At 53.5% G+C, this 26,069-nt stretch overlaps 9 protein-coding genes across 9 annotated transcripts; 5 read left to right on the top strand and 4 right to left on the bottom strand.

Moving 5' to 3' along the window:
• Positions 1-500: 500 nt before the first annotated feature.
• J4E78_001136 (uncharacterized protein) lies at positions 501-3,182 on the top strand (the record flags this gene model as incomplete). The annotated part of the gene is made up of 1 exon (XM_049361797.1): positions 501-3,182. The coding sequence occupies one exon, from the start codon at positions 501-503 to the stop codon at positions 3,180-3,182; it is 2,682 nt and encodes an 893-aa protein (XP_049227080.1).
• A 381-nt stretch (positions 3,183-3,563) lies between these two features.
• J4E78_001137 (uncharacterized protein) lies at positions 3,564-5,005 on the bottom strand (the record flags this gene model as incomplete). Its single annotated transcript, XM_049361798.1, has 2 exons — positions 3,564-4,185; positions 4,236-5,005. 2 exons carry the CDS (start codon positions 5,003-5,005, stop codon positions 3,564-3,566), a joined length of 1,392 nt encoding a protein of 463 aa, XP_049227081.1.
• Positions 5,006-5,665: 660 nt separating this feature from the next.
• Positions 5,666-6,525, top strand: J4E78_001138 (uncharacterized protein; the record flags this gene model as incomplete). The annotated part of the gene is made up of 3 exons (XM_049361799.1): positions 5,666-5,723; positions 5,773-6,090; positions 6,146-6,525. The coding sequence occupies 3 exons, from the start codon at positions 5,666-5,668 to the stop codon at positions 6,523-6,525; spliced, it is 756 nt and encodes a 251-aa protein (XP_049227082.1).
• Positions 6,526-6,658: 133 nt separating this feature from the next.
• Positions 6,659-7,696, bottom strand: J4E78_001139 (uncharacterized protein; the record flags this gene model as incomplete). The annotated part of the gene is made up of 2 exons (XM_049361800.1): positions 6,659-6,918; positions 6,970-7,696. 2 exons carry the CDS (start codon positions 7,694-7,696, stop codon positions 6,659-6,661), a joined length of 987 nt encoding a protein of 328 aa, XP_049227083.1.
• A 445-nt stretch (positions 7,697-8,141) lies between these two features.
• J4E78_001140 (uncharacterized protein) lies at positions 8,142-8,814 on the top strand (the record flags this gene model as incomplete). The annotated part of the gene is made up of 2 exons (XM_049361801.1): positions 8,142-8,552; positions 8,632-8,814. 2 exons carry the CDS (start codon positions 8,142-8,144, stop codon positions 8,812-8,814), a joined length of 594 nt encoding a protein of 197 aa, XP_049227084.1.
• Positions 8,815-10,501: 1,687 nt separating this feature from the next.
• On the top strand, positions 10,502-12,719 carry J4E78_001141 (uncharacterized protein; the record flags this gene model as incomplete). The annotated part of the gene is made up of 5 exons (XM_049361802.1): positions 10,502-11,225; positions 11,272-11,358; positions 11,409-12,320; positions 12,370-12,490; positions 12,539-12,719. The coding sequence occupies 5 exons, from the start codon at positions 10,502-10,504 to the stop codon at positions 12,717-12,719; spliced, it is 2,025 nt and encodes a 674-aa protein (XP_049227085.1).
• Positions 12,720-13,513: 794 nt separating this feature from the next.
• On the bottom strand, positions 13,514-14,783 carry J4E78_001142 (uncharacterized protein; the record flags this gene model as incomplete). The annotated part of the gene is made up of 3 exons (XM_049361803.1): positions 13,514-14,251; positions 14,442-14,596; positions 14,648-14,783. 3 exons carry the CDS (start codon positions 14,781-14,783, stop codon positions 13,514-13,516), a joined length of 1,029 nt encoding a protein of 342 aa, XP_049227086.1.
• A 4,415-nt stretch (positions 14,784-19,198) lies between these two features.
• J4E78_001143 (uncharacterized protein) lies at positions 19,199-20,132 on the top strand (the record flags this gene model as incomplete). Its single annotated transcript, XM_049361804.1, has 3 exons — positions 19,199-19,295; positions 19,347-19,788; positions 19,856-20,132. The coding sequence occupies 3 exons, from the start codon at positions 19,199-19,201 to the stop codon at positions 20,130-20,132; spliced, it is 816 nt and encodes a 271-aa protein (XP_049227087.1).
• A 403-nt stretch (positions 20,133-20,535) lies between these two features.
• On the bottom strand, positions 20,536-25,556 carry J4E78_001144 (uncharacterized protein; the record flags this gene model as incomplete). Its single annotated transcript, XM_049361805.1, has 5 exons — positions 20,536-21,302; positions 21,354-21,849; positions 21,897-22,532; positions 22,582-25,127; positions 25,178-25,556. The coding sequence occupies 5 exons, from the start codon at positions 25,554-25,556 to the stop codon at positions 20,536-20,538; spliced, it is 4,824 nt and encodes a 1,607-aa protein (XP_049227088.1).
• Positions 25,557-26,069: the final 513 nt, after the last annotated feature.

Consider the following 26,069-nt stretch of genomic DNA (forward strand, 5'->3'; position numbering starts at 1 on the left):
GCGAGTCGCAATCTACGCATGAACGAGCGCCAGAAGTTTCTCTATCGAGTTTAGTCCCACAGCGCATCTGCCGGCTTCGACGCGTGAAGGCTTGTCCACGTGTTTACGGACCCACTGCAGGAACCCGCCATCAACAATACCGTCACCGAAAGTGTTAAAGAGCAAGAGTTGGAACGCAACGCGCCCGCAATCGCGCAAATAGGACGCGACGAAGTTGGGTCTCTGGCCGAGGTGTAAGTTGGCGCGATTTTCCTACCCATGTCTTTGCGATGTGCCCATGTCTCTCCCATGCATTGCGAGGCTGTATGCACGTGTCGTCCTGATTCACCTTCACCTCGTCTTCACCGCGCAAATTTTCGCCAGCTGGCTGCAGCTTGGCAGCAGTTGGGCAACCCATTCTGTTTTCTATTGTCTTGTCATTGTCGCGAATCTGTCTTTTTTCTTTGTTCACAGCTATTGTTGGACGACTCCAGTCCTCTGGCGTCTTTTCTTTCTTCTACATGACCGCCCCAGCAACCCAATCTTCCAACGACCAACTACTCACACAACCTCAGCAAGCAATCCAGCCCACTTCTCCTGTGCTTGGTTTCGATTTTGCTGGCGACACATCACTTCCAGATTTCAACCGCGACCTTGACGAGCTCATCGCCGCCATGTCGCAACGCGCCAATGGGGAGGCGCGCACGCCTGGAGGACGTAACCGTCGCTCAGATCGCCTCAGTCAAAAGGCAAACTCTGTTGTTGCAGATTCAGTTGTCACCAACGCCACAGCGTCCGCCGCAGCGAAACGTACTACAACAACGTTAACCAAGGTCGCCAGTCGCAGATCAAATGCCTATGGCGCGAGCGGTCGTACTGGTGCCCCAGATAAGCTTCCGGCCGCTCCTGCCACAGGATTCGCCCAGGCTATGGAGAACCAGATGGAGAAGTACGCCGACGATGAGGAAGAGGAGGACCATCAAAGCGAACAACAAAACCACGAGGAAGAAGGTGTCCAGGAACTTGGAAGTGAGCGCCAATCGCGCTTCATCAGGCAAAACCGCAACAGTGACAAGTTCTCACCCGACAATGTGCGCAACCCCGGATCAAAGTCAAAGGTCACTCCTGGCTACTCCTTCATCGACAGTGATGACTTCGACCACAGCGATGATGATCTTGCGGCGTCTGTCGGCAATACCACCAAGTCGTTCGGTCTTGCCCACGAGGCTGGTATGTTAGTGTCCCAGGATCCATTCATGGGCTCGCCTTTCCCAAAGCCTGCAGCATCGACCCGCAAACCTGACCTTACAACATCTACCAACACCACAAAGTCGAACGGCATCACCCACGAGGCTGCTACTTCAGGCGCACAAGATCCGTTCGTCAGGCCAGCAGTACCGAGTCGCAGGCCCGCCAGTCGTACCGTGAATGGAGCAAGGACCCAAGGACCCACCCCCGTTTTATCTCAAAGTTCTATTCGTAACAGGGTCTCAGTGCAACCTCAGGTTCCTACTCCTGCCGAAAATGCTATCAAGGCACCCATTCAAGGACAGTCCCATATCAGGGCAAACGTACAGCGGCCTACTGTTCGCGCTCCGTCAGCTGAAAATGAAGGATCTGTAAGAGATCTAATCGTCGAGGAGCAGACTAGACTTCAACAACAAGGCCCACCATCGCAGTCACAGCGACAGTCAGAGCGACGCCGCCCGCACCAAAAGGACAGGGTCGAGCTCAACGCATGGCTTGGCGATGTTGAACCAGACGAGGTTGACGAGCCGGTATGGGAATGGAAAAAGCTTATGATTTGGGCGTTTGGTGGATTGGCCGGGTTACTGCTGCTGAGCTACCTTATCTCCTCCGCCATGGTGGCCACGCCATTCCCCGAATCAGCCGTGCGTACGCCTGGATTGGTGAAGGCTGTGGGCGCACGAGTCAGTCACACATATGAGAAGATTACCGAGTTCATCCTCCCTCCCACCGAGCACAAACTCACAGAGGCTGAACTGGCTCAAGCGTATAAGAACAACGGCGACGATAACCTCTTATGGGGCCGCATGTCCAACATCGACAAGCGACACACGCAGCGCTTGGAGGATGTTCGTGCAGATATGCGCACGACAATCGAGGAGCTCAAGCAGGAGCTTCCTGAAGTCATGATCGTTCGCCGTAATGAGGATGGCACTTCTGAAATCACGGATGACTTCTGGATGGCACTGACTGGCAAGACACGTTCAAGCATGGGCGACAAAGAGTGGGCGCGCTACATTGAACAGACCAAGACCAAGCTCGGCGAGCTCTTCGACACCACGGCCCAGCAAGAACGCAGCCACACTGAGAGCTGGCCACAGGCCGTCTCTCGTGATGAGTTTGTCACCTTCATGGAGCGCCGCTACGAGAACTTAACTGCTCAAGTCGACAAGAAGATCGACGAAGCTATCAGAGCCCAGAGCGCTCAGTTCAAGACGATGGTGCAAGCAGAGGCCCGAAAGACCATGATGGACCAAATTCGACTCAACTCTCTTGCGCAAGCCAACCTTGTCGCAAACTACGAACTCCACCTCACCAAGCCCAACTACTTCTCTCCTGGTCTAGGCGCCGTTGTCGATCCAGACATGTCTTCCGTCACATACAACCACCGAGCTGGTCGACTCCACGGACTCATCCGCCGCTGGGCCTTCGTCCCCCATCGCAACCCACCCATGGCCGCGCTGACGAAGTGGGAAGAGCCAGGCGACTGCTGGTGCTCTGCTGGTCAAGCGCCCGTTTCAAGCGGCCAGGCCCAACTCACTGTCAAACTCCCACGCCCCGTCATCCCCAAGCAGGTCACCATCGAGCACGTCCCCATGAGCATGATGCCAGCGCGCAACATCTCCAACGCGCCCCGCGACATCGAGCTCTGGGTCCAGACAGACGCGCCCATCAACCCCTACTACTCCCACCGCCAGGTCACCTGCCGCGACCCGCCACCACCCAGCTTCGACGGTCCCGCCTGGAAGTGTCTGGGATCCTTCAAATACAACATCCACGCATCCAACCACCTCCAGACGTTCGACCTCGCTGGCGAGCCGTCCGAACCCGTTTCGAAGGCCATGGTACGTGTGACTAGTAATTGGGGTGCTAGTCACACGTGCTTGTACCAGGTTAGACTGCACGGGACGGATGCAGAGAAGGACTACGAGTACCCTGTGAGCCTAATGGATTAGACTCTCGTAATAGCTGGGATGATGTCGTAATGTAGCATGACGGCGTTTTATATTGTTTTCTGCAGGATACCTTCGGGTTTTTACGATTGTGTTTGTATACCCAGGATAGTTACAGAGCATTAGGAATTGAAATTTAACTTGACGATTATGAAGTTTGATGACTACAGTGACCCTTCGAGTAAGCTTTTTGTATGAGTTGGTTCATTGACGATAGACTGAGTGGACTGAGCTGACTTTGGGGTTACGTTGTTCATGTATTGGAGTGCGACTGGCTCACATTTGTGGCATGCTATCTACTTTGAACACTCAACGTATCCGCCAGGCCTTAGTATATGTAACACGAACAATTCTTTTTAGACTGTCGTATACCATCAGGCCCATCTATCGCACAACACCTCCCTTGAGAGTGGGAATGCTACACAGACCGTCCTTGGTCCTCAGCTTAGCTACACCCGTCTTCTTATCCGCGCCCTCGCCGCTCAATTGTGGTACGACGCCAACATCGAAGCCGACCTCTAGACCATCTGTTGTAGTGAAGCCTGGCTGGATCATCTCCCAGACCTTTTTCTTGGGGTTGAGCACCGGCTCAGGCTCGCCTTCCCAGCCCTCGAAGTAGACGCGGTCGCCGGCCTTGCTCTCCTTGGGGGGATCTACCAGCTCGACTGGTCCCTTGTGGCTGTCCTCTCCCTCGGTAACGCGTGGTGACGCAGCGAGCACCATTGCACAGCTCTTGACACCGCGCATAGTGACGGGCTTCAGGTTGCACACTGCGACGATCTTGCGGTTCTGCATCTCGGAAAGGGGAATCAGGCCATTGAGACCTGAGCATACGGTGCGCACGACCTGACCTTCGTACTCTGAGGTGTTGTCTGTGCCGGGAGCGTCGCCGCATGCGATTGTGGATACGTAGAGCGAGTCGGCGTTGGGGTGGGTCTCGGCCTTGAGGATGTGGCCTACGCGGAGGTCGATGAGGGCGGGAGAGAGGGGCTTCTCAACTGGCGCGCTGCGTGTTGTTAGATGACGTGCGGACGCAAGCAAGAAATATTGACTTACGCTTTCTGGGGCTTGGGCTGCTTCTCCTTCTTTTCCTTCTTCTTCTTCTCGGTTGGCGCACCTTCTGGAACACCGCCAGCTGAGCCACCCGCTGCATTGCCGACGACTGCAGATGCTACAGCGGAGCCAGCGGCCTCGGCCTTGCCCTTTGCCTTCTCCGCCTTGCTCTTGCCTCCCTGGCCTCCTTGTGCGGCTTGTCCTTGATCGCCAGTGAGAGTAGTAGCTGTAGCGCCAGATGCCGCGGCACTGGCAGCAGCAGCCTCCTTCTCCTTCTTCTTGCGCTCCTTCTCGGCCTTTGCGTCTACTGGCTTGATCTTGAAGATAACGTTGTCCTGGTCGATGTTGACCTTGTCGTCCAGCTTCAGGCCGAAGACAGGCGAGTTCTGGACAAAGTCGACATGGCGGACGATGTGATGGTATCCCTGCTCTCCAGTTCTCTCCTCAGCACTCCATTTCGAGACTACTGGTGCGAGCTTCTGGTAGAGGGCGATGTCTGCGACGGAGGGCTTTGCGCCGAGGACGGTGGTTCGGCTCGAGAGGTGTGTGTTGAGTGATGACAGGCGCTCGGAGGCTTTGGCGGCATCCTCAGAGGAGGAGGCGATGTGGGAGGCAGTGATCAGCCATTGACTGAGTTCCGTCTTCTCGGCGTCGGTGTAGGTGACTTCGGGGTAGAGGGCCTGCGAGGCCTTGACAGCGTCCGTCTCGTCGGCGGCGTTGTTGGGCGCGTGTGTCTTGAGGAAGGTGACCAGGGTCTCGTCGATTGTCGTCATGGTGGGCAGTGGTGCGAAGGTTCGCTGGAAAAAGTTGAGGGCAAGTGGCTGTAGTGGGGTAAAGAAATCCGTCGTAAAGCTACTGGGCGCGGTGGCTATGAATCTGTGGGGATGTGTAGGCGGTATGAAAGATGCTCCAGCCTGGCAATATCTCGTCCGTGGTAATTGAGGCCGTCCGATGTGTAATATGCGAGAAAAGGGCGTAGCGGAGGGACAACGGCGAAGATGCATGATTCACGTGAGTCAAATTCAGGTCCTTCGTCACCGCGCGGGGCTCAGAAGCTTCCGCCATGTCGCCGCACAGGCCATCGCGTTTACCAAGTCGCGTGTCCATCGCATGCGTCGCGTCGAGTGCACCTCGAGATGATGCTGTTATGCTGAGGGTGGATATGCCTCGTGTTATGGACTACTCTCCACGAGTAGATGGGTGCTTGATCCTTTCTCCTTCATGACGCCCGCAGTCCTTCGAGGCCTCAACATGCAAAAGGCAGAGCCAAACCCCCCAATGGTCTAAGCAGACGATGCTGTAGCCTATGATATGTCTGTGGAAGGCAAAGAGAGTTTGGATGACGAGTCGTTTGCTGCCTGCGCCCCACGTCTACCTAGGTATAACATGTCGAGCTCTCCTTCCCCGCAACACCATTTCTACACAGCATCACCATGGCGTCCGAATCGTCACCAGATGTGCCCAAGGGCAGGAAGAGGTTCATTCCTCTGGGTACGACATCTCCACATACACTGCATATATACCAGCTGATGCGCGACAGAAAACAATCCCGATGTCATGTCCGCTCTCGTCCACAAGCTCGGTCTGTCGGAGAAGCTTGCATTCCACGATGTCTTTAGCATAGACGAGCCCGAGCTACTTGCTTTCGTACCTCGACCTGCTCATGCCCTCCTCCTCGTCTTCCCCGTCAGCAAGACATACGAGACATTTCGCATGCAGGAAGACAAGGACAAGCCAGAATACCAGGGACATGGCCCAGAGGAGGAGGTCATCTGGTATAAGCAGACTATTGGAAATGCTTGTGGTCTAATCGGATTACTCCACGGCGTCTCCAACGGTTCCGCCCGTGCACACATCAGTCAGTAGCCGCCGTGTTCCGAGACAGCCATCAGACATGCTGACAAAAGCCTTAGGACCCGACTCGAATCTGGCCAAGCTGGTCAACGACGCGATACCCCTCAAGCCTGTCGAACGAGCCGATCTCCTCTACGAATCTGAAGCTCTCGAGAGCGCACACCAAAGCGCTGCATCCGGTGGTGATACTGCTGCGCCTGAGGCCGATTCCGACGTCGATCTACACTACGTTTGCTTTATCAAGTCGGACAAGAACCATCTGTGGGAGCTTGACGGTCGGCGGAAAGGTCCTCTTGACCGCGGTGCGCTGGGTCCAGACGAGGATGTCCTAAGCGAAAAGGCTCTTGACCTGGGCGTACGCAGCTTCCTCAAGCGCGAGGCTGAGGCCGGCGGAGGAGAGCTGCGTTTCAGTCTGATTACACTTGCCGAGTCGTTCTAGGAGGATAACGAGAGGAGGGAGTCCCGGCAATTCGCTGAAATGTCTGGCGATGAATTATAGGGTATAACGATACATGGACTGTAGCATGATGTATACACTAGCCTATACTACTCCAAGAAGTATATTGCTCTCCTCAAAAGTCATCCACCTTGACTTCTCGTCCCTCCTTGAGCGGTAGATACACCTTCTCCCATAGATCACTCCTCTCACCAAGATGATAAGTCAGACTAACATCTTGCATACCTGGAGGCGAGGAGGACGAAGTAGAAGCCATGGTTTCGAGTTGCGAGATAACGTTCTCTAGACCCAAAGCCTTTCCGGTGGCTTGCGTACTGCCAGCTTCCAGCGAGACATGGACGATGTGAATGTGGAAGTGGTAGTACGTCGGTTGATCTACACATCGGTTAGTAACTCTTCGCAACAATCTTCCCGGTATAAACTTACAGTGCACGTAAAGCTTCAACTCGTCTCTCTCAAGCTCCGGGTAAAGCTTCACCGTCGCTTCAAGCATCTTCTCCCGCATATGCTTCACCCATTCCGTCATGTTCTTCTTCAAGTCCCTCACACTCCAGATATCCCTTCGCTCCACGATGCCGAGCAAGTGCAGACTACCCATCGTCTTACGGTCCCAGTTGAGATCAGGCAAAAGCAAGAAGCCCTCCTCGCCCGACTCACGGTAGATGACATCCTCTTGTTCAGTCCGGCCCTCAATGATGTTGAATACCCAGTTCAACGCGCCCTTTTCACGCTGTGCCTGCATGTACGGCCTCACATACTTTTCGTAAATCTCTGGCGTCTCGGTGACGACCCTTAGGCGCTGCTGTTCATACTTCTTGATGTGTTTCTCCGTGCAAGGATAGATCAAGTTCAATTTGAAATCTGGAGGCGGGTTTTCGTCGCTGGGATTGGAGTTTGCCAGGAACCAGGCGTAGATGTCGTTCGCACCGAGGTTCTTGATGTTACGGAGCGAGGTGGAGAAGCTGTTTAGAAGTTCAGGGTTCGTATCGAAGGCAGCGCGCTCAGCGAGCAGGAGAGCGGGTTTGGAGTCTATGGTGCCCAGAAGGGAGATGCGACGGCCAGCTTGGTCGGAATTTAAGAGGCGGGTCAGATGGAATTTGGGGATTAGAGCCTCCGCGTGGGCGGCGACATCTGGGGGTGTTGTGGAAGTCATTGTTCACTGTAGGTTGTGAAGCACAATTCCAGCACTAAGGTCATAGTCAGTAAGAGTGAACACCTAAGAAACATGGCATGTTCTATGTATGAGTCAAGCGTCCTCGTCGCGGACTTTCACGTCTACTCAGGTATACGCGTTCGTTTTAACGAGATTCGCGATTTTGACAAGTCTGGGGATTCTGAACTTACCAGAACAAGGTAGAATAGTCCTAAAAACACATGCAAAGTATCCCGCGGTTTCGGCACGATGTGGGGGTGGAGATTGATGCGAGGTCACATGTCTGCGCGATCTCGCGTATCACTGCAGCAACCAGGGAAGGCGCCCCGATCGACGCCAAGCAAATCGAATGAGGTCACTGAACCCAACCACCCCATCATAGCACGCAACCATCACGACGTCAAATACCTAAGAATCACCAGATATCGATCGCAAATACATCAATATGGCACCCAAACGCAAAGCATCGGGCCCAGCGGCCAAATCGCAACAGTCGACTCTCGCATTCCACGGAACGACAAATAGGGTCACAAAGTCCGGCGTAAAAGCACAAGGCGCAAAGAAGAACCTCCTCGAAGCGAAGCTGAAAGACGTCAAGCCGGAGACAATCGATATCTCCGATACTGAGCCGACAACGACGGAAGCTGCGATCATCGAGCAAACAGAACAGGAGGTCAAGGCACAGGAGGTTGAGAGTACACCAGAGGAGGACCAAGCACGGCGCATATCAGATGCAGCCATCAAGAAGTACTGGTCCGCGAAGGAGAAGCAAAGGCGCGCACCAAGGGCGCACCAGGGGGCTCTAAGCTTGCACGAGAAGATCCTTAGGGAGTTCGACATGAGCGCGCACTATGGCGTAAGTTTACTACCCAGCTCCCTACCTTCAGAGCTCCCCCACGTCTTGGTGCATCACTAATACGATTTGCGCTATGTAGCCATGCACCGGAATCGCTCGGTTGAAGCGCTGGAAGCGAGCGCAACGGCTCGATCTCGACCCGCCGATCGAAGTACTCGCGGTCTTGTTGAGGGAGCAGGACGCGGGCGATAAGGACAGGATAGCTGTCCAGCGCTCCATCGTCGATGATATACTGAACTCAAAAGCCGAGCTTGATGTATGAGGATAGGTCTTGGCTTGCGGAGCGCGGATTGCGGGATGGACCCTGTCGGAGTGATACCTTTCCATTATATCTGTAACGTACGAGGATTTGGATACTGAGCTTATGCGAGGAGTTGGGCGTCATGATTGAACGGGATACGACAGTCGTGTATGTATAGCAAGAGGAGTATCGGAAGGCACGCGAGCAGTCACCACCATGTAGACCGGCTGCAGGTTAGCAACCCAACCCAAAAGATCTTACACGAATCCGCTTCACATGTTATGATAACCGATGTCTAGAGCTTCGCGACAGGATGCGCTCCAGAACGTTTTTCTCATCGTGCGTCAGCATGCATCGGGGCTTACGACTCAAATACTTGGGCAGACATAGTAGGCTCGGATCTAGTAAACGAACACAGACACCTGGTCCTGGTCTGCCTCCCTTGCAAAGCGATAAGAAGCGACAACGTAATGCGGGGTTGTGAGGTCGACTAAACAGTGTGGCCTCGTGAATCGTGTTTAGCTAGTACGTCCAAAGCGTGCAGTCTGCAGCTGGTCGTTTGACAGCCATGAGGAGGCTCCAGACTCTAGTCTCGTCGGCGGCTCCAGAGTGCCAAAAGACGCGGGGTTGATCGGCAATCGCTCGATGAAGCTCCAGACTTCAAGCTCGCGTGTTGGGTGGCAATTGCTGAGCTGCACGCCAGTGGGGCATGATGCTGGATCCGCATGCGAATGGCACACTAACTGTCAGCCCGATTCCACGCTGCCGGCGACGTCCTTGTTAGCGGGACGTGAGCTCTATAGTGGCTAGTTTAGCATGCACACTGCGTGCCCTCATATCTCCGCACGCATCCTTGCCCAGTCTGCCAGACCCACCCACTGGCATCCTTATCGCCCTTGGACAACTGCGCCGTGATGCTGCCGAATCCCAGCGGCTGTCATGGAGCAGGAACAGCTTCTGTGCATGCTCCGTGTGCTGTGTCGTCTACACGGGCCAACGATTGCAGAGCTGTCGGAGCAGGCATTGCATGGTGGCGCGCACCACGAAGCTGGGTTGGGTGAATTAAAACGGCGCCTTGTCGAATGCTGGGAAAGTCAGATAGCGGGGAACCACTAGAGACGCCCATATCCCTCGTCGTGGCTACAACCTCCATCGACGCCCCTCGCCCCTCCATGTTTTCTTCTTTCTTCTCGACTTAATTCAGTTCAATCCATTCCCCGCAATTCTTCACTTCACCTGTCCTCACATCATGTTCACCGTCGCGCTGTAGGTCGTACCTTCCTGCAAAGGGTCGCAACTTCTCGACGGCCCTCGTGCTTACCTCTTTGACCCCGGCTGTTGATCAACTCAACAACTAACGTGCGCCGTCTCCCCAAACTTTCATCTCGGTAGGTCCCACAGCTCGAGGCATAAGACGCCCTTCGGTCCCGTGTACTGATCATTGCGCGACAGATCACTCCTGTCACTCCACTCTGTCGTGATACGCACGCTCCTGCTGTACATTGGTGGTCATCTGACCCCTCCGCTGCATCTCTTTGATTGGGAAGGGACCATCACCATTAGCCAGCCTATTGCTATTGCAAGGAGCCTGCCCAATTGATTCCTCGCCCACCACAGGCCCTTCACACGTTGCGCGCCTTCGACCACATTCTAATCCCCAAGCCTTGGACTTGTCAACATGGCTGCTGCTGTCGCCAGATATCCTTCTATGCCCGGTCGTTCTTCGACACCTCCACCGCACCTGTCGCTCAACACCTCTTCTCGTGGTACGCCTACTGCAATCCCCAACAAGCACATCCCGGAGTGCTCTCCTGGTGGTCTCCCTGCAACTCCCCCAGCATCGCCCCCGCGCCAGGACAGTCTTATTGAAACCTCGTCAATCACATACCCGCCAGATGCATACTGTTCACTCTACTCCGATGACCCGCCCGTGTACACTATCACCGCGGATCGCATGGCGGAGGCCCTAGAGCACATTGCAACGCAGCCGCTTCCGAACCCCGACCAAGTCTTTCCGTGGATGCATGGTCTTCACTCCGAAAATCAGATACAGCTTGCTTTCTTCTCTTCTCGTCGCAGAAGCGGTCGGAAAGTTCCTAGGTGCATTCGCAGTATTACTGTCGTGAAGACCGGCGGGAACCTGTCAGCTTCCAAGCTCAAGGGCGCAATTGCACCGGATGAGCTACTGGAATCGGTGTCTTCTGATACTCCCAGGTTCATTGAATGTGACCCCAAGGATGGCTTTTCTGTGCGCAACTTCCAGATCCAGGCCTGCAAACTGGCTATGGTGTCTGACATCATAGTATATGGCGACCACAAAACCAAGCCGCAAGACACAATTGCGCTCGCTCAGAAAATTTCCAGAGCGCAGAGGCAGTATGAAGCAAGGAACGGGTTTCCGCATTGCTTGTTCAACACGTTCATGCTCTCAGGTACGATCAGTAACTGCTGTGAAGTGTACAAAACTAACAAGTTCAGATCCTTTCGCGTCCATACAAGAGAAGCACCCAAAGCTGGTCGCTATCAATTCCACGGGCGACATGACGGGAGAGATCGCCGACTTCTGTAAGTTGTGACGTGAAAGGAGGTTTTTCAGTGCTAACACGAGCATATAGTCTATTGGGAACGATATGAGATGAGCGCAATGTCGAAAGCAACTGAGATCAGCAACAACGTCTTCCTGGGACCAACGCCTGATCAAGCACTGCATCCGGATTGCGTGGGAGAAGAGGGTTATGATATGCTGATTGAAGCGACCGATCTTGCGCATGTACCCGAATCGCGCTCGCTCCGAGCTCTCCGCATGGGCCTAGAACGAGTTCACCGCAAGTCTACCCTGCACATGGAATTCCCCTCATCCGGGAGCATCATGCCTCCTACATGGGCGCATGGCGAAGTTGACGGCCTGATGGAAATGTGCAAGTGGATGTACGAGCTGGCGAACCCACATGAGGTCCGGCGGTCGAAGCGAAGACGGGAAGAAGAAGACGAAGCTATAGAGATGGACGACATTGCTGCGCCACGCAAGTTTTTGATACACTGCACCGATGGTTATACCGAAACGACACTTCTGGCTTTGGCTTACTTCATGTATGCGGAAGGCCTACCTGTTCACGATGCTTGGATTCAAATGCATCGCGACAAGGGCCGCAACTTCTTCGCATACCCTTCAGATGTTGCCCTTCTAACAGCGATTCAACCTCGAATCCTTCAAGACTCTCCTCGCTTCAACCAGAGTGTTCTGAATCTTTCCGAACCACGCTGGCTTTCGAAGCTCGACGGCAGTCTGCCCAGTCGGATCTTGCCTTACATGTACCTCGGCAACCTTGGACACGCTAACAACCCGGAGCTCCTCCGCGCTATGGGCATTAACCGCATCCTGAGTGTTGGAGAACCGCTTTCTTGGCCCGAAGACGTCAAGAAGAAGCTCGACTGGCCTGCCGAGAACTTCCTGATGGTCGACCGAGTTCAGGACAATGGCGTAGATCCTCTCTGGGGCGAGTTTGAGCGTTGCCTGAAATTCATTGGTGAGTGGCTTGACTCCACGCTGAGACTCGCATAACTGACCTTTTGTAGAAGCAGGCAAGAAAGAGGGAGGCGCTACTTTAGTGCATTGCCGTGTCGGCGTGTCGCGTTCTGCAACGATTTGTATTGCTGAGGTTATGAACGAGATGGGCCTATCCTTCCCTCGTGCCTAGTAAGTAATAAGCTGTCTTCCATTTGACTAAGACTAACTTCATTCCAGCTGCTTTGTTCGAGCACGACGACTTAATGTTATAATTCAACCACACCTTCGATTCACTTACGAACTTCTCAAGTGGGAAGAGTACCAGCGTCAACGACGTAATGAGCCTCTTCGCCGCGACCTGGAGTGGGCAACAGTTGCGCGCGAAATCGCGCTGATGAACAAGCCCTACTCCAGATAACGACTTCTATGACCTCTCCGACCTCTCTGCTCGATATGACTCACGACGATACGATACGACTCGTACATGTACGATTACAGGCCATCAAGCCTTTGAGCTGCCTATTCTGTTCAGGATGATCCATCATCCCTTGTGTGCGATATGGGCGTTTGCAATTCCTTCGTCTTGCTCTGCCATGATCTTTCCTTCTACTTCCGATGTTTGCGTTGATTTTGTCCTGCGAACCTGCTGTTTTGCACTACGGATCTGAGCCTGGTATCGCGTTGTCTGGTCTACTTTTGCGAAACCGTGGTCGCAGGATCTTGCTGTACTGGATGTCTGTCATTCTGGGTCTGCGGTCTGGATGTCAATGGGTTGCGGGATCAAAGGGCTATGGGCATCTTTCATCACTGACTTTCTCCATCCATGTATTACTGTCTCGATCCACTGCAGCGCACCTAGCGCTGCTGCATCGATTATCGATTTGTGGGCTGATGTTCGGACGAATCATGGAGTACTGGGTCTCAAGTCACTTTATGGCGTATACACTTCTAGTCGTAACAACAAGGTCTCTTCTTTCTCTGTGTCTCGACATGCGTTGCAATGCTGTTCCCGTCTTCCTCTCACTTTGACCAGAGCTTTCCCCTCTTCCCACCACTGCATGACACACGTTTCACAGGCAAGAACGACGAAGCTCCTGTTCGCTCTCCAAGGGTCGTCACGATAGGCACGACTGTGCAATTCATCAGATGTACATCACGAGGGTACGAGATCATGTGTGAAGCGGTTATTGATGTCGATCAAAGTCATATTGTCTACTCCTTGCCCCCAAGATATCTGTAGACTACTGAGAAGTCTTTGCCCTTGCAGTTTTCAGCTTTTTCGCATGCATCATAGAGCGCTCTTGCTGGTTCTCCCAACGCAAGCTTGACACCAGCCTCATCGGCTGCCTTCAACGCAAGCTTGAGATCTTTGCTGGCCAGGCCTATACCGAAGCCTCCCTCGTAGCCTCTGCTTGCAGGAGCGCCCTCAATGACGCCGGGAACGGGGTTATTGACCTCACTGGGCCAGCACTTGCCGGTCGCTGTGTTGATCATACCAGCTAGCGCCTTGGGATCAAGGCCCCACTTCACACCCATGCTCATTGCCTCTGCAGTCGCAATGTTGTTGAGTGCGAGCAGATAGTTGTTTGCAAGCTTTCCCTTGAGACCGGCACCTGGTCCGCCAAGGTGAACCACTCTCCGACCCATCAATGACAGGACTTTAGTGGCACCTTCAACTGCCTCAGGCGGCGCACCGATCATGAAAGTGAGCGTACCAGCCTGTGCACCAACGACACCACCAGACATCGGCGCATCAATGAACTTTCCTTGGCCAGTGGAGTGAGCAGCTTCCGCCACCTCGCCAGAGGTCATGGGATCGATGGTTGAGCAATCGATGAAGAAGCGTTCTTTGTTGATGGAGCTATCTGAAAGAAGAGTAGCTGGTTCCAGCATCTCCTTGAAGACTGCCTTGACATGCTTCGGTTCTGGCAACGAAGTGACGATAGTTTCCTGCAACACTGTCAGTGGACTGCACTCGAAGTACTTGACGAGAAGATGTGTTGTGTATAAAGCATCAGAGGATTGGCTATAATTTTTGTGTAATCAGGAGAAGGGCCACGAATGGCCCCCAACTTAGATCATTGATAGAACAATTAATTCATCACGAGAGTGCTGGAAGTAGTGGAAGAGGTATACGTACGGCTTTTTCAGCGACTTCTCGTACGTTCTCAGCTACTCGCACGCCTTGTGGATGCTCCTCGAGGAATTGCTTTGTAGCTGCGGTATTGACATCGTGCACGAAGAGTGTGTCTTCAGCGGGTATCTTTGCTCTGAGGTTCTTCGCCATGGGATACCCTGTATTTGATGTTAGGACATGGTGATCATGTGAGCTGCCAGAGTACTAACCCATGCGTCCCAATCCTATGAACCCCCATGTAGCCTGCAGGTTGTGGGAGCTCGAGAAGCATCTCCGCGCGCTCTGGCGGGCCGTTGAAGGTGTTGATCTCCGCAGAGGCGAAGCTAGCGCCGAGACTGTCCGCATCTTGTGATATGGTATGAGGAAGGGTATCTGGGTAGTTGAGTTTGGCAACGTGTTGCGGAGAGCGGTTGGAATCGGTCTCCGCACTCATGGATCGCGTTCAGCCGAGGTCGCGGTCCAATGCAGCAGCACCCGTACGTGGGGCTAACAGCATGCGTGTATGCATCGTGAATAGTGCGACCCTGGCCCCAAGGCTGCTGGAGCTGGTCTTCCGTGAGGTGCCCGTGAAGCTTGGGACTAAAGATGGATGGATGGGTGGGAGCTCAGAGAAAATTACAGGCTGGCGGAAAAGTAATTCCGGCCGAAGCGCGCTATGTCCAATTAGTACCGAGCCCGTGTGCACTCGGTGCTGCAGCCAACCTCGACACAACGATATACACTACGCAGGCTCAAGTCTCATGATGTGAGACTTCTTACGACGAGTTCAAAAACCTTCCGACTCAAGTTAAACGCGTAATAAAGTAGGTGTGCCTAACTCCGGCAAAGATCAATCCATGGATGAGACGAGTTTTGTCGCATCTTACCTAGGTCCAGCTGCATACAGCGAATACCGTGTGTTTAGCAAACACCTGGCATTAAGATTTTCATACGGGTATCTAACTAGGCTTTCTTGTTCTGACTTGTGTCGAATTCACTGTAGTAGCACGAGGCTGTCTTTGTACAGAGACTTGGATATTCTGCGAGCTCGCCTCCAGGGCTCCATTCATTCTGTCTCAAATCTAGGCCCTACGTATCTGACGTGCGGCACGAAGTTTAAATCTTTCCACTGGCTTCGCACCTCCTTTGGGTAAGTTTCCATCGTCCAGTGACGACCTCTGACCATAAACTGCTCACGATGACCTATGCGACAGCTCGCGATATGGCCACCCCCGTGAGTTGAGTCATCGTGCTGAGGCTCACGCTGCTCGACAATCGCCTTCCAAGCTTCCCACTGACTGTATGCAGGCGGAATCCCCAGATCCATGGAATCCACATCTTCACCTTCTTGAGTCGTTTGTTCTATTATCAGCTCCGCTTCACGGCCTAGCATTTCTCGGAGCTGCTCTTCAGCCACCAAAGGGAAACCGTCACGTGTGCCTCCACCGTGTGAAGCGTGGCGTGGTGGTGTCCGCTCGCTCAAACCCGCGCCTCTAATCTCCATACGTCTCATCTGTGGCCAAGGGCGGTCTAGTAGGACTGGTAGAATCTCTCGAGCGAACAGCCATTCCATTGGACGAAGTCTGTCTGTCTGCCATGCATTACGGGCTCTATGCGGTGCGGACGAAGTTCTGCAACCTTCGCATTGTTCGAAGAAGAGATGGCAAAGAGTATTGCGCACGGAGTTCAGAAACCGTGCCCAGGAACTATACAGTAACTCATGCCATGTATCTGGACGCATCCACGAAATCGGTCCCGTTATCATGATGCGAAGAGATGTGAGCGCGGAGAAATGATTTGCGAGTGTGTTGAGGGTATCCGCCGTCACCCGCTCATTCGAGCGCACCTGTAGTGTAGTACGATTCGCGTCGTGATACCTGCTTAGCTCTTGAAGATTTCCTGGAGCTGGCGGCACCAATTCGGCTTCCACACGGTCTGGGATCCGCGAGTCTCGTTCCAAGTTGGGACATTTCGAGTCGTGATTGGGGGCTGGTTCAAGTTCTGCCCATAGCTTAAGATCGCTCAGCTCCAGTCTGTCGAGACGCGGGCCAGGCGCGGAAGCTTCTCCCAGGATGGAAATGACAAGCCTATGTGTCATGCGTCCGCTCAGCCGGACAGACTTGGTGGTGCAAAAGAGCTGGGCTGGGGGAGTAGCCTCTCGCCAGGGTCTTGAATCATCGAAGTTAGTCAGGTATTGTACATTCAGACGTGCATAGAAACCCCATACCTGAGCCAGCAAAGATCGATGCTGACTACATGCACGAAGCTGTGGAAAGTTTGCCACATGGGTTCTGATAACATTAAGACTTGCACTGCTGCATCGATGCCACAACCTACCATCTTCCGGTGGGAAACTCTCCCGTTCCATATCCGCGCATGCTTTGTATGCGTTGTCCCAAAGTCTCCCTTCCCCATCGTAGTCGTGGAAGCCCTTCCACATCAGATCAAGCTTCTGGTAAGGATTCATCGTGTGGTCGCCGACTGGAACTATTGCAAGATTACTCGTGTTCATCCGGGCGAACGTATTGTCATAGGAGCATGGGCGCGCGGCCAATGGCCGTTCCTGGTGAAGCATGTTGTGGTAGTTATCAAGGACCGTCCAGTATAATTCGCGTACGTACTTTCCATAATGAGGGTTTTCCGTGATTGTCCTGATCAATAATCCTTGCTTCCTAGCAATGTTGGCGTCAATTGGATGCCACTCCCGAGCGATAAATCTGGAGGGTACATCCCGATGACCTCCCCATGGAGAGTAGTCTTGAAAGCGACATCGAGCAGTAGCATTATGTGTGCTTAGGTCCAGGTTACGGTAGAGCTCCGGTAACTAAATCGTTGATTAAAATTATTCTCGATATGTCGAGTTGCATGGCGCACCATCTTGTTGTGAAGTAGACGACATGTCTCGCTGAGGTGCTTGATGTCGGTACGAGAACACGACTGCACAATGTTGTTGAGGAGTTCAGCTGCTAATTCCGCAAGGTTCGCCATGACGATCGAGCGTAGTTGCAGGAAGCATACAAGGTTAAGAATCCACGAGCATCTGAAGATCAGAAGTCCAGCGATTGCGGGGTGCGGCGTAAGCTTCAGTTCTCTGAAACCTGCAGCTGTGCGGCGAAGCTGAACAGTGATGTCACGTGCCGATATATGTCAACTCTGCCCAGGTGACTATTGACAAACCAAGATCTGATTCTATCACTCTTGTCATCGTCGAATGACGGCGACTTACCTTCCTTACATCACGTTTTCTCTATTTACCCAACAGCGCGCCTCCTACATCCCGGATCAAGCCTCCGGCCAGAGTGTTAACAGTTCCAGTCGTACAAAAGGAGGAAGACTGATGAGGTTGCGCTGACGAAAATAATGTCGAATGACAACGAAAGTACCTTTCGTGCCGGTCTACGTCCTTGAGGATCGACAACATGCAGTAATAGTCCTAGAGTCATGAGGATCAATTATTGCAGCCTTCCATGTGTGTCGAGGAACCTGGCAGAGACATACAGAGCCTGTGCTCGAGCACGGAGAATGAGCTCGCAGCTACCAGAGCGGGACACGGTGTCCAAAAAGTAGCAGAGGGGAGATTCTCTTCGAATCTGTAGACAGTCGCTGTCGTCATGGAGACAATACTAATCATGCCTCATAGAGAGGAATCTCCGGGTGTCGGCAAGTGGAGGCTATATCCATCTCACGGTATAGACACCCATCTGATTCACCATCGCATTGCTCACAAAAAAGCAGTAGTCATGCGCTGAGCCAAGCCGGACATGTAGTGTTTGGTGTACGGAGGACCGCGGACTCGCAGGAGACCGCGGGTCGCGGTGGACCCAAACGTTCGCTTCCCGCTTCCAGCTTCCAGGCCGTCTACCGAGGCAGGAACCAAGCACCGACCTCCTGCGACATGCTTGCCAGACCCCTGGGTATCCACAGCTTCGATCGCATCGTGAATGCGCTTTTGTTTTTTACATGATATATTGATGCGTTAGGAAGACTATCGGTGTTGCGAAGCTTTGCGAGCCCTTTCAACAATATGTGTCGCCGGCAGTCCTTCTCAGACCTCGACCATCCCGCAAACCATCAACTCCATCGCGACCATCAGCGCGCGCATCACCACTTCAGGATATGAGTTCACCCATCGCCCAAACATACCCTGCCGTTTACCCGCCTCTGCCTTCCCAAGCCTAAGCGCCACGCCTGGTAAGGCACTTGAGGTTTCCAAACGACCATGATGCAACTCGGCACTCCTCTCCCCACTTATCTTCAAACGGCATCCAACCGCCTCACCCATGCGCTTTTCCCATGCCTTCTCTTGGCAAACAAGGCTGTCAAACATCGTTTAGGCTACGTGCAACAATGCGACAGCTTGGCCGCCCTGGTCTTACAGCCCGGGTATCCACATCGATGTGCGCCATAGGTTGGCCTGTGGCTGCCCTAAGATTCCTCAGGCCATTTTCAATGTTTGAGATGTTATGGGCAGGAGGTGAGCTACGTAGGCAAGATTCATGGTGTGGATAGAGGAGGCAAAGGGTTGATTCGGGCGTGTGGAGGATGTGATAGTGGAGGATACAAGCGTATATGAGCTAAAGTACTTGTAGGTGGGTTCTTGCTCAGTTGGTGTCTTTCTATCCTGCATTCTCTTCGCATCGCTCTTTTGACTACGCAAACCGTAGAACGGTCTTTACATAATCTCTACTTTCGATTCTTCAGTCTACCGTTGAACGGTAGTCTAGTTCCTATTTCTATACCCTCGATACCTTTTTGTAACTCAAGCTATTCGCTATCACACAATGAAGTCAACCATATTCTCTGTCGCTTTGATCGCTACCGCAAGTGCGCTTCCAGGCCCGGCCTTCAGGACTGTCAACAGACTGCCTAGCATCAAGTGTATGTCATACACACATGTCTCCTTACGTACTCTTTGCTAACTAAAACAAGCCAACCCACTTCGCCGCGCCAGCCAGATCATCCCCGTAATCGTCGGTGGACCCCAGGACACCTTCATCCCCAACACAATCACCGCAGCAGTCGGCGACATTGTCCAATTCCAATTCTCCAACGGCAACCACACCGTCACGCAATCGACCGCCGACACTGCGTGCACTCCCATGGAAGGCGGTATCCACAGCGGTCACATCCCCTTCGAGGACGGCCAGACAGATGTCGGAACTTTCAACATGCCCATTACGAGCGCGGACCCCATGTTCCTGTACTGTGCTACCGGACCCCATTGCCAGGAGGGTCAGGTTATGATGGTCAACCCTGCCAGTACGCAACAGTTGGCCGACTATGTCAAGTTGAGCCAGCAGAGCGAATCGAGCACTGATGGAACCGACGTCGTCGGCGGAACTGCGGGCAAACTTGCTCTGGATGCTGCTGCGTAAGTCTTCCCAGCTTCTACGCTCCTGCTTGTTTCCCCGGTCATAAAGACACTGACTCTTTGGTAGTTTCGTACCTGCACCCCCAGAGGATCCCGCTGCTGCTCCTCCCGCCCCTCCCGCTGAGGCACCACCCGCTGAGGCACCACCCGCTGAAGAGGCTCCTGCTGAGGCACCTCCCGCTGAAGAAGCGCCCGCAACAACATCTGCCGCAGAAGCCCCAGCAGAGACGACAGCCGCTGCCGAGGCACCCGCCGAGGCACCCCCAGCTGAGATGCCTATGACTACCGCAGAAGCAGCTCCCGCCGAGACCCCCGCTGCTGCTGCTGCCATGGCTCATGCTTGAAGTGAACGAGGGGCCAGGGGATGAGGAGGTTTTCAATGTAGATTTTGCGAGAAACTGATGAAGTGTATACATCCAAGCCAAGTAGCAGGGCTTTTCGATCATGATGCCGTTAATCTTCTTCCTTGGTGCAATGAGTTGATGTGTATGAAGTCTTGTGCCGTACTGTTAAAGACTTCAATCTGGCTAACTGCCAGGTACCCATGTGGACCATCTCGACGAGTAAGCGATGCGAGCCTCTGACACCAATGAGACCACGAAGCAGCGAAGGGGAAATCATGCTCTGTATGATGTCATGTAATTATCGTCATTACCTCTCACACCATCTATGCTGCAATGCGATAACAATGCTAAAATCACATACCAATAACCCCTCTCATCTGGTGCCATAGTGATACAGAAGATGCTAGCCTTCTTTCTCAGCCACCTTATCCTTTTCCTCTTCACCATCTTCACTACCGTCCGCAGTCTCGCCACTACTGCTACCTCCCTTCTTCCTCTCAGCGACGTCCATTTCTCTGCCATCGATCACCGGCTCAGCCTTCGCCGCTCGCTCATCCTTACTCGGTCGCGGTCTCGCAGGCTTTCCAGCTTCTTCCGGGAACAGCTCAGCGAAGAGGTTGGGTTGGAAGCGGTTGATGCGCTTCCACGTCTCGTGCCAAAGTTCCTCTCGCTTGGGGTTTTCGTCGGGCGGTGCAAGGTATCCACCATTGCTGAGTACCAAAAGCATGTTTTTGAGGTTCTCGGCAACGGCTTCGTCCATGTCACCCTGTCCGCTATTGCCCAAGCGATCCATAAGGCCAACTATTGTGATCCATAAGTCTTCAAAAGACAGGGTCTTTTCTCCTTCTTCATTCTCTTCGCCTGAGAGGCCGTCAAGTAGCACTAGATAGTGCAGGAAGACCTTGCTCAGAAGTGTGGCGGCCCTGATCCTGGTCTCGCTCATGCCCAGTGGATCAGATTGGTAGACTTCTGGTTTGAGCAGCTGGGTGATGAGGGGTATGAGGACTTCGCTGAAGATCGCGGTCCATTCTCGGTGCTCGGGGGAGGCAAGGTCGTTGGAAAGAAGAGTTCGTTGGAGTGAAGAGAAGGCTTGCTGACGCAGAGAGCGGCAAGGGTTGAGACATTGATGCGCGAGAGTTTTGAGGATTGGAGACCAGTATGCGGTCCATGCTGAAAATGTGTCAGTGCCTCGATGTTTAGTGAGGAGAGAAGTGTTCCTACCTTCAGTTGTCTCAAGGTGAGACTGCTCGATAAAGTTTGGCACCCTGCTGGAAAGTTGGAAGACGATGCTCATAGCAGTGCTGCCGCGTACGACAACTTCGTTGCTCTCGAGCTTCTTAGGCTTCTGGCCCTTGTTGCGTCGTGCAGCCTGATCATGCAACTGCTCTTCTCGAGCTCCAACTTGAGCTGCAGTTGCGAACTCATTGAGAAGCGCAATCGCAGCCTCGTAGTTATCAGCAGTAATGCCAGGTTGAGGCGAAGTGGTAAGGTCTTCGACGAGCTGGAATACATCCCCAGCAGCATCGGGCACTCCTGAAAGTCTGCTGAGAATGGTCCAGAAGTCTGGTGATCCTGCAAGTTCGCTGCGAAGAGCGTTCGGACCCTTGCAGCAGTCTGTCAGACCCTTCAGAATCGGTTGTGCGCACTCGTGTAGCAGAGCATCATTGAAGCTGGAGAACGTGTGCATAAGGACTGGCGCACGGATGAAGTCATAGTCCTGGATGGATTAGTACTGTATTCTCTTGAGAGTGCATCGAGACTTACATTGCTGGCTTTGAGCAGACTCAGAAGATAGTATACCGATCGTGCAATGACCACGTAGTGATGCTTGGGAGCGTCTCGGATGACAGACGCCAAAGCATCCGTTACATCCTTTGCAAGCTCCTTGACCGTCTCTTCATCCCTCAGCGCTAGTACAGTCGCCAGCTCAAGGACGAAAACGAGACTTGGGTCGTACAGCGGGCCTTTGCCCTTCTGTCTAGGGCCGGTCGTTCGCGGACTTGCGCCAGGTATCTCAGGCTTCACAACGATGACTCTGGGTGAACCATCTTCAGGTAGATGCTCAAGTAGAGATGACAGAAGTGACCGCAGAGACTCCACTGGCAGCTGGCTGATGTTCGCAAGGATATCTTCGAAGTGACATTCCTTGACAGTATCCACAGTACAAAGTGTGTACTCAATCTCTTGGTCTGATGGCTCTGGAGGCTCGTCATTGGCAAAGCTCGACACATATGATGTCAGGGCCGAGAAGATGCCAGTGTCTGCTGGACGCTCTGCACGGTCGATGACTTGTGCTGGGTTCTGAAGTGGTATGGGTGCTAGAGCGAGCGTCTTCTGGAAAGAAAGGAAGTAGGGTGGTATCAGCGAGTTGACGAACAAGTTCACCATGATGCGAATAAGCTGCTATCGTTAGTACCGTACAAAACAACAATAAAATCGAAAACCTTACGTGTTGCCACCCATCTCTTATTGATGCTTCGTTACCCTTGATGACCTGGAACAAGACTACAGTCGCTAGCTGCGCCCTACCGTCCCGACCGAATCGCACAGCAGTCTCGCTGACCATAACGCTCTTCTTGTCGGCTTGCACCTCGGTGTTGAGCGATGTGCTTGGTGGCACATCGGGTGCCAATGTGCTGATGTACGACAAGCACGAGATGATACGGTCGAGAGCCTCAGTAAGGCCGTATTTGGCAGCGATTTGAGCGCATTGGTCAAAGCCCTGCACAACGCGGGAAAAGACCGCATCGTCAGTAGCAGACATGAACACGTAGGATAGGGTTGCTATGATTGGCTTCCATGTGGCAGCGAACATGTCCGCATCGAAGATGTTGGTGTCGCAGATGACGATGTCGGACGTTGACTGACACTTGACTAGCAGCTCTTTCCACGCGTGGTCGTATGCGTTTCGATCGCTGTGCTCCTCGGGTAAAATAATCTCGCGATTCTTGATGGAATCATAGATTCCTTGCAAGAACTCAGGTTCAAAGTCCTTGCCATTGTTAACACCTCGAACGTTCTTGGTGAAATCTTCCAACTGCATTCGTTTCGTCTTCAAGTTGGGGTTGTGTTGATCGGTGTTCAGCATGATGACAGCGTATGTGAGGATATAGATGGCATCGCCGTTGGCAATTCCCTCAGGCTTGACCATGTTGAAGTACGTCTCAGAGAATTCTGTCAGGATTCGCTCAATCAGGGCCGATTCACCAGGGAGACGGAAGGCGTGCAGGAGCTGTCGAAGCGCTTCATCTATCCGCTGTCCTTTGAAGTCGAACAAGTTGATGAACTCGCTCAAGAGCGCCTCGTTTCCCCTCTTCGAGATGAACTCGCCCAATACTTTCTTATCGACTCTCGTAGTACCTTTGACGAACTCGGCGATGCATTTAGGATCATCTGGGTCTCGGATGATTCCCTGTTGTGCCAGGTAGGCGATACCAGCCTTGGGCTTTTCGTTGAATTTAGTGGCACCACGGATGATGACCGCCTTGCGCGCCCGCTGCTCGCGGAGTGACTCAACGCTTGGATAGCCTTCAGTCACAGGCTCGTCGTCGAGGCGATCTGCCATAGATTGCACGAAGCCAAGCAGTGCGTCCAAACACAGTGGAGGTACATTGACAGTACTCCATGTTGCAGAGTCTGGGAACGCGTTTCTGGAGAGAAGTCCAACAATGTCCATGCAGACATCTCCACGGTCAATCTCACAGTCGTAGTTGACAAAAAGTTCTGCCATGTAGGAAGGTATCCGAACCAAGCCACCCAAGTTCTCCACCATGGCCTCTCGAGCATCCGGCTTTCGGGCGCCTCCTTCCAGCCCCAGCTTTTGCCGATCCTTGACAGGCACTGGAGTTGAACGACCGCTTGAGTTGCTCTTTTGTTGCGGCGGCTGCTTGATTAGACTGGGCGCACTTGGAACTCCTTCGTATAATGAAGGTTCGATACCCGGCTCAATGGGTATCTCAACCCGTGGGAAAAGGCATGCGACCAGATACGAGAGGTAGAGCTCTTGTTGCAGCTTGAGCACATTCCTGCATGTCGCCAGCAACGTACCAGCAACTCGCAATGACTCGTTCAAGATGGCCATATTGTCTGATCTGACGAGCTGGAAGATGTGCCTGCACAAGGTGTCCTTGGCCAGATTGGCCAGACTGGGATGGCTCGCTATCGACGGCCCGGCGACTTCAAGAGCAACGTCTACGATGCGCAAGGCCATGACGCGCATGGTGTCGGTATGTTGGCGGTCGTGAGGGTCCAGCAGATCAACCAATACTCTGAACAGCTCTCTTATGGACGGCAATGAGTACGGCTTGATCTCGAGAGGGGCTTGTGGCTGCCCATCCGCCGCGGTTGCTGGTAGATCTAGAGTACTACTCGCAGGGTTCGCGGTACTGTCGTTGTCTTCATGTCCCTTCTCAGGATCGATTGGCTGCTGCAGCGCCTCGACCTTGTGCTGTGCAGAGTCCCCCTCGCCGTTTGCGGTTGGGTCCATTCTCAGACCATCTTGCTCGTCCTTTCCTTCCAACTCTTCATCCATGGCGTCCAGCTCCTCTGGCGATTCAATCTCCAGCGTCTTCAGCCTGCGGAATATGACCTGACACATGGAAACCATGGCAATCTCTGCCGAGCGTCGGAGCAGCTCTGACAGTCTCGCCTGGCAGCACATGCTCAAGCCTGTCTCCATCATCTCGCATACGCTCTCGTCGCCCAGTACCTCTCCTCCGCGACCTGAGATCATGACTTCCATAAGCCTGAGGATACGAAGGAGAACAATCTCGTCGGCAGCCGAGTCGCTGGCTTCGAATCGGCAGTGTGTAATGGCGGAGGAGAGCTGCTGCATAGCTTCTGGTAGACGTGGAGAGTCATGGCCAATGATGCCGTACGACAGGAATTTGGTTATAGCGATGAGGGCGAGCGAGGTGATGGGCGCGGAGGTGGAGGAGGAGCGGATGACTTGTAGGAAGGGGTGGAGCATGGAGGGGGTATCGAAGGTCCGGATGTCTGGTGCAGCGTTAGCATCGCCCATGTATCGTCCCGACTGTAGCATTCACCTTTACAGCCCTTCAGGTCATTTCTCAGGCGCGCAAAGGCAGACATGAGGGGGTTGTCCTGCATGCTCTTGCCCTTCTTCCCCCGCAGGCCCCATCTGCTCGGTACAGCCTCCTCTTGCTCTCCCGCGCTGATGATGCCCTGTCCCGTGCGGTCGCGTCGTTGCACAGCCGGTGTCTTGTTCGAAGAGCTGCCCAGTATGGCCGCGACAGAGGAGTGTGCCCAGCGGGCATGCTTTCGCATTGCCGACGTGACGGTAATGCATTCTGTCACCACCAGGGCTACTGGATTGACTGCGACGGTGATAGGTCGGGGGTCCAGGTCGACGATTGTTTCCTGGAGTGTCGACGCGACATGGTCGTCGTCGTCGGTGCTCGACATGGCGCAGGGAGGTTGTGGTGTACGTGTGTATGCGACAAAAGTGTGGTGCGCAGCGTCGTGTCTTTATGGTGGAGGGCTCATGGACAGCTGTATGTCTGGTTCAGTCGACTTGAAAGATGACACGCATCCTCCCAATTGCTGCTGCCTGGTGATAATCTAGATATTGAGGTATTTGGGGCGTGGAATAATCTTTGCCCTCGACAATCTGTCCTCAAGTCGTACGCAATCGATTCCAGGCGTCGAGTTGCACCGTCCGAACATTTGGCGGCTTAGCTCTAGCGGAGTTTCGGAGGTGCTGAGGCCAGGGGTCCGACCAGCGTCAGATGCCAGCCATGACGAAACACAGAAGCACGGCGAGTTGCGCTAATCTTTGCCGCTTGCATTTCATAATGTTTCTTGATATTGTTACAAACAAACGTAGTGCTCATCTACTGCTGAACCTACAACGCCCGTGATGCAAAAGCTGCTGTCTAATGTATACATTCCTCCGCATCATCTTCAAACACTCTCCGA

The sequence above is a fragment of the Alternaria triticimaculans genome, assembly GCF_023758025.1.
Source record: "Alternaria triticimaculans strain BMP 0046 chromosome Unknown scaffold_1, whole genome shotgun sequence".
NCBI classification, from domain to species: Eukaryota; Fungi; Ascomycota; class Dothideomycetes; order Pleosporales; family Pleosporaceae; genus Alternaria; species Alternaria triticimaculans.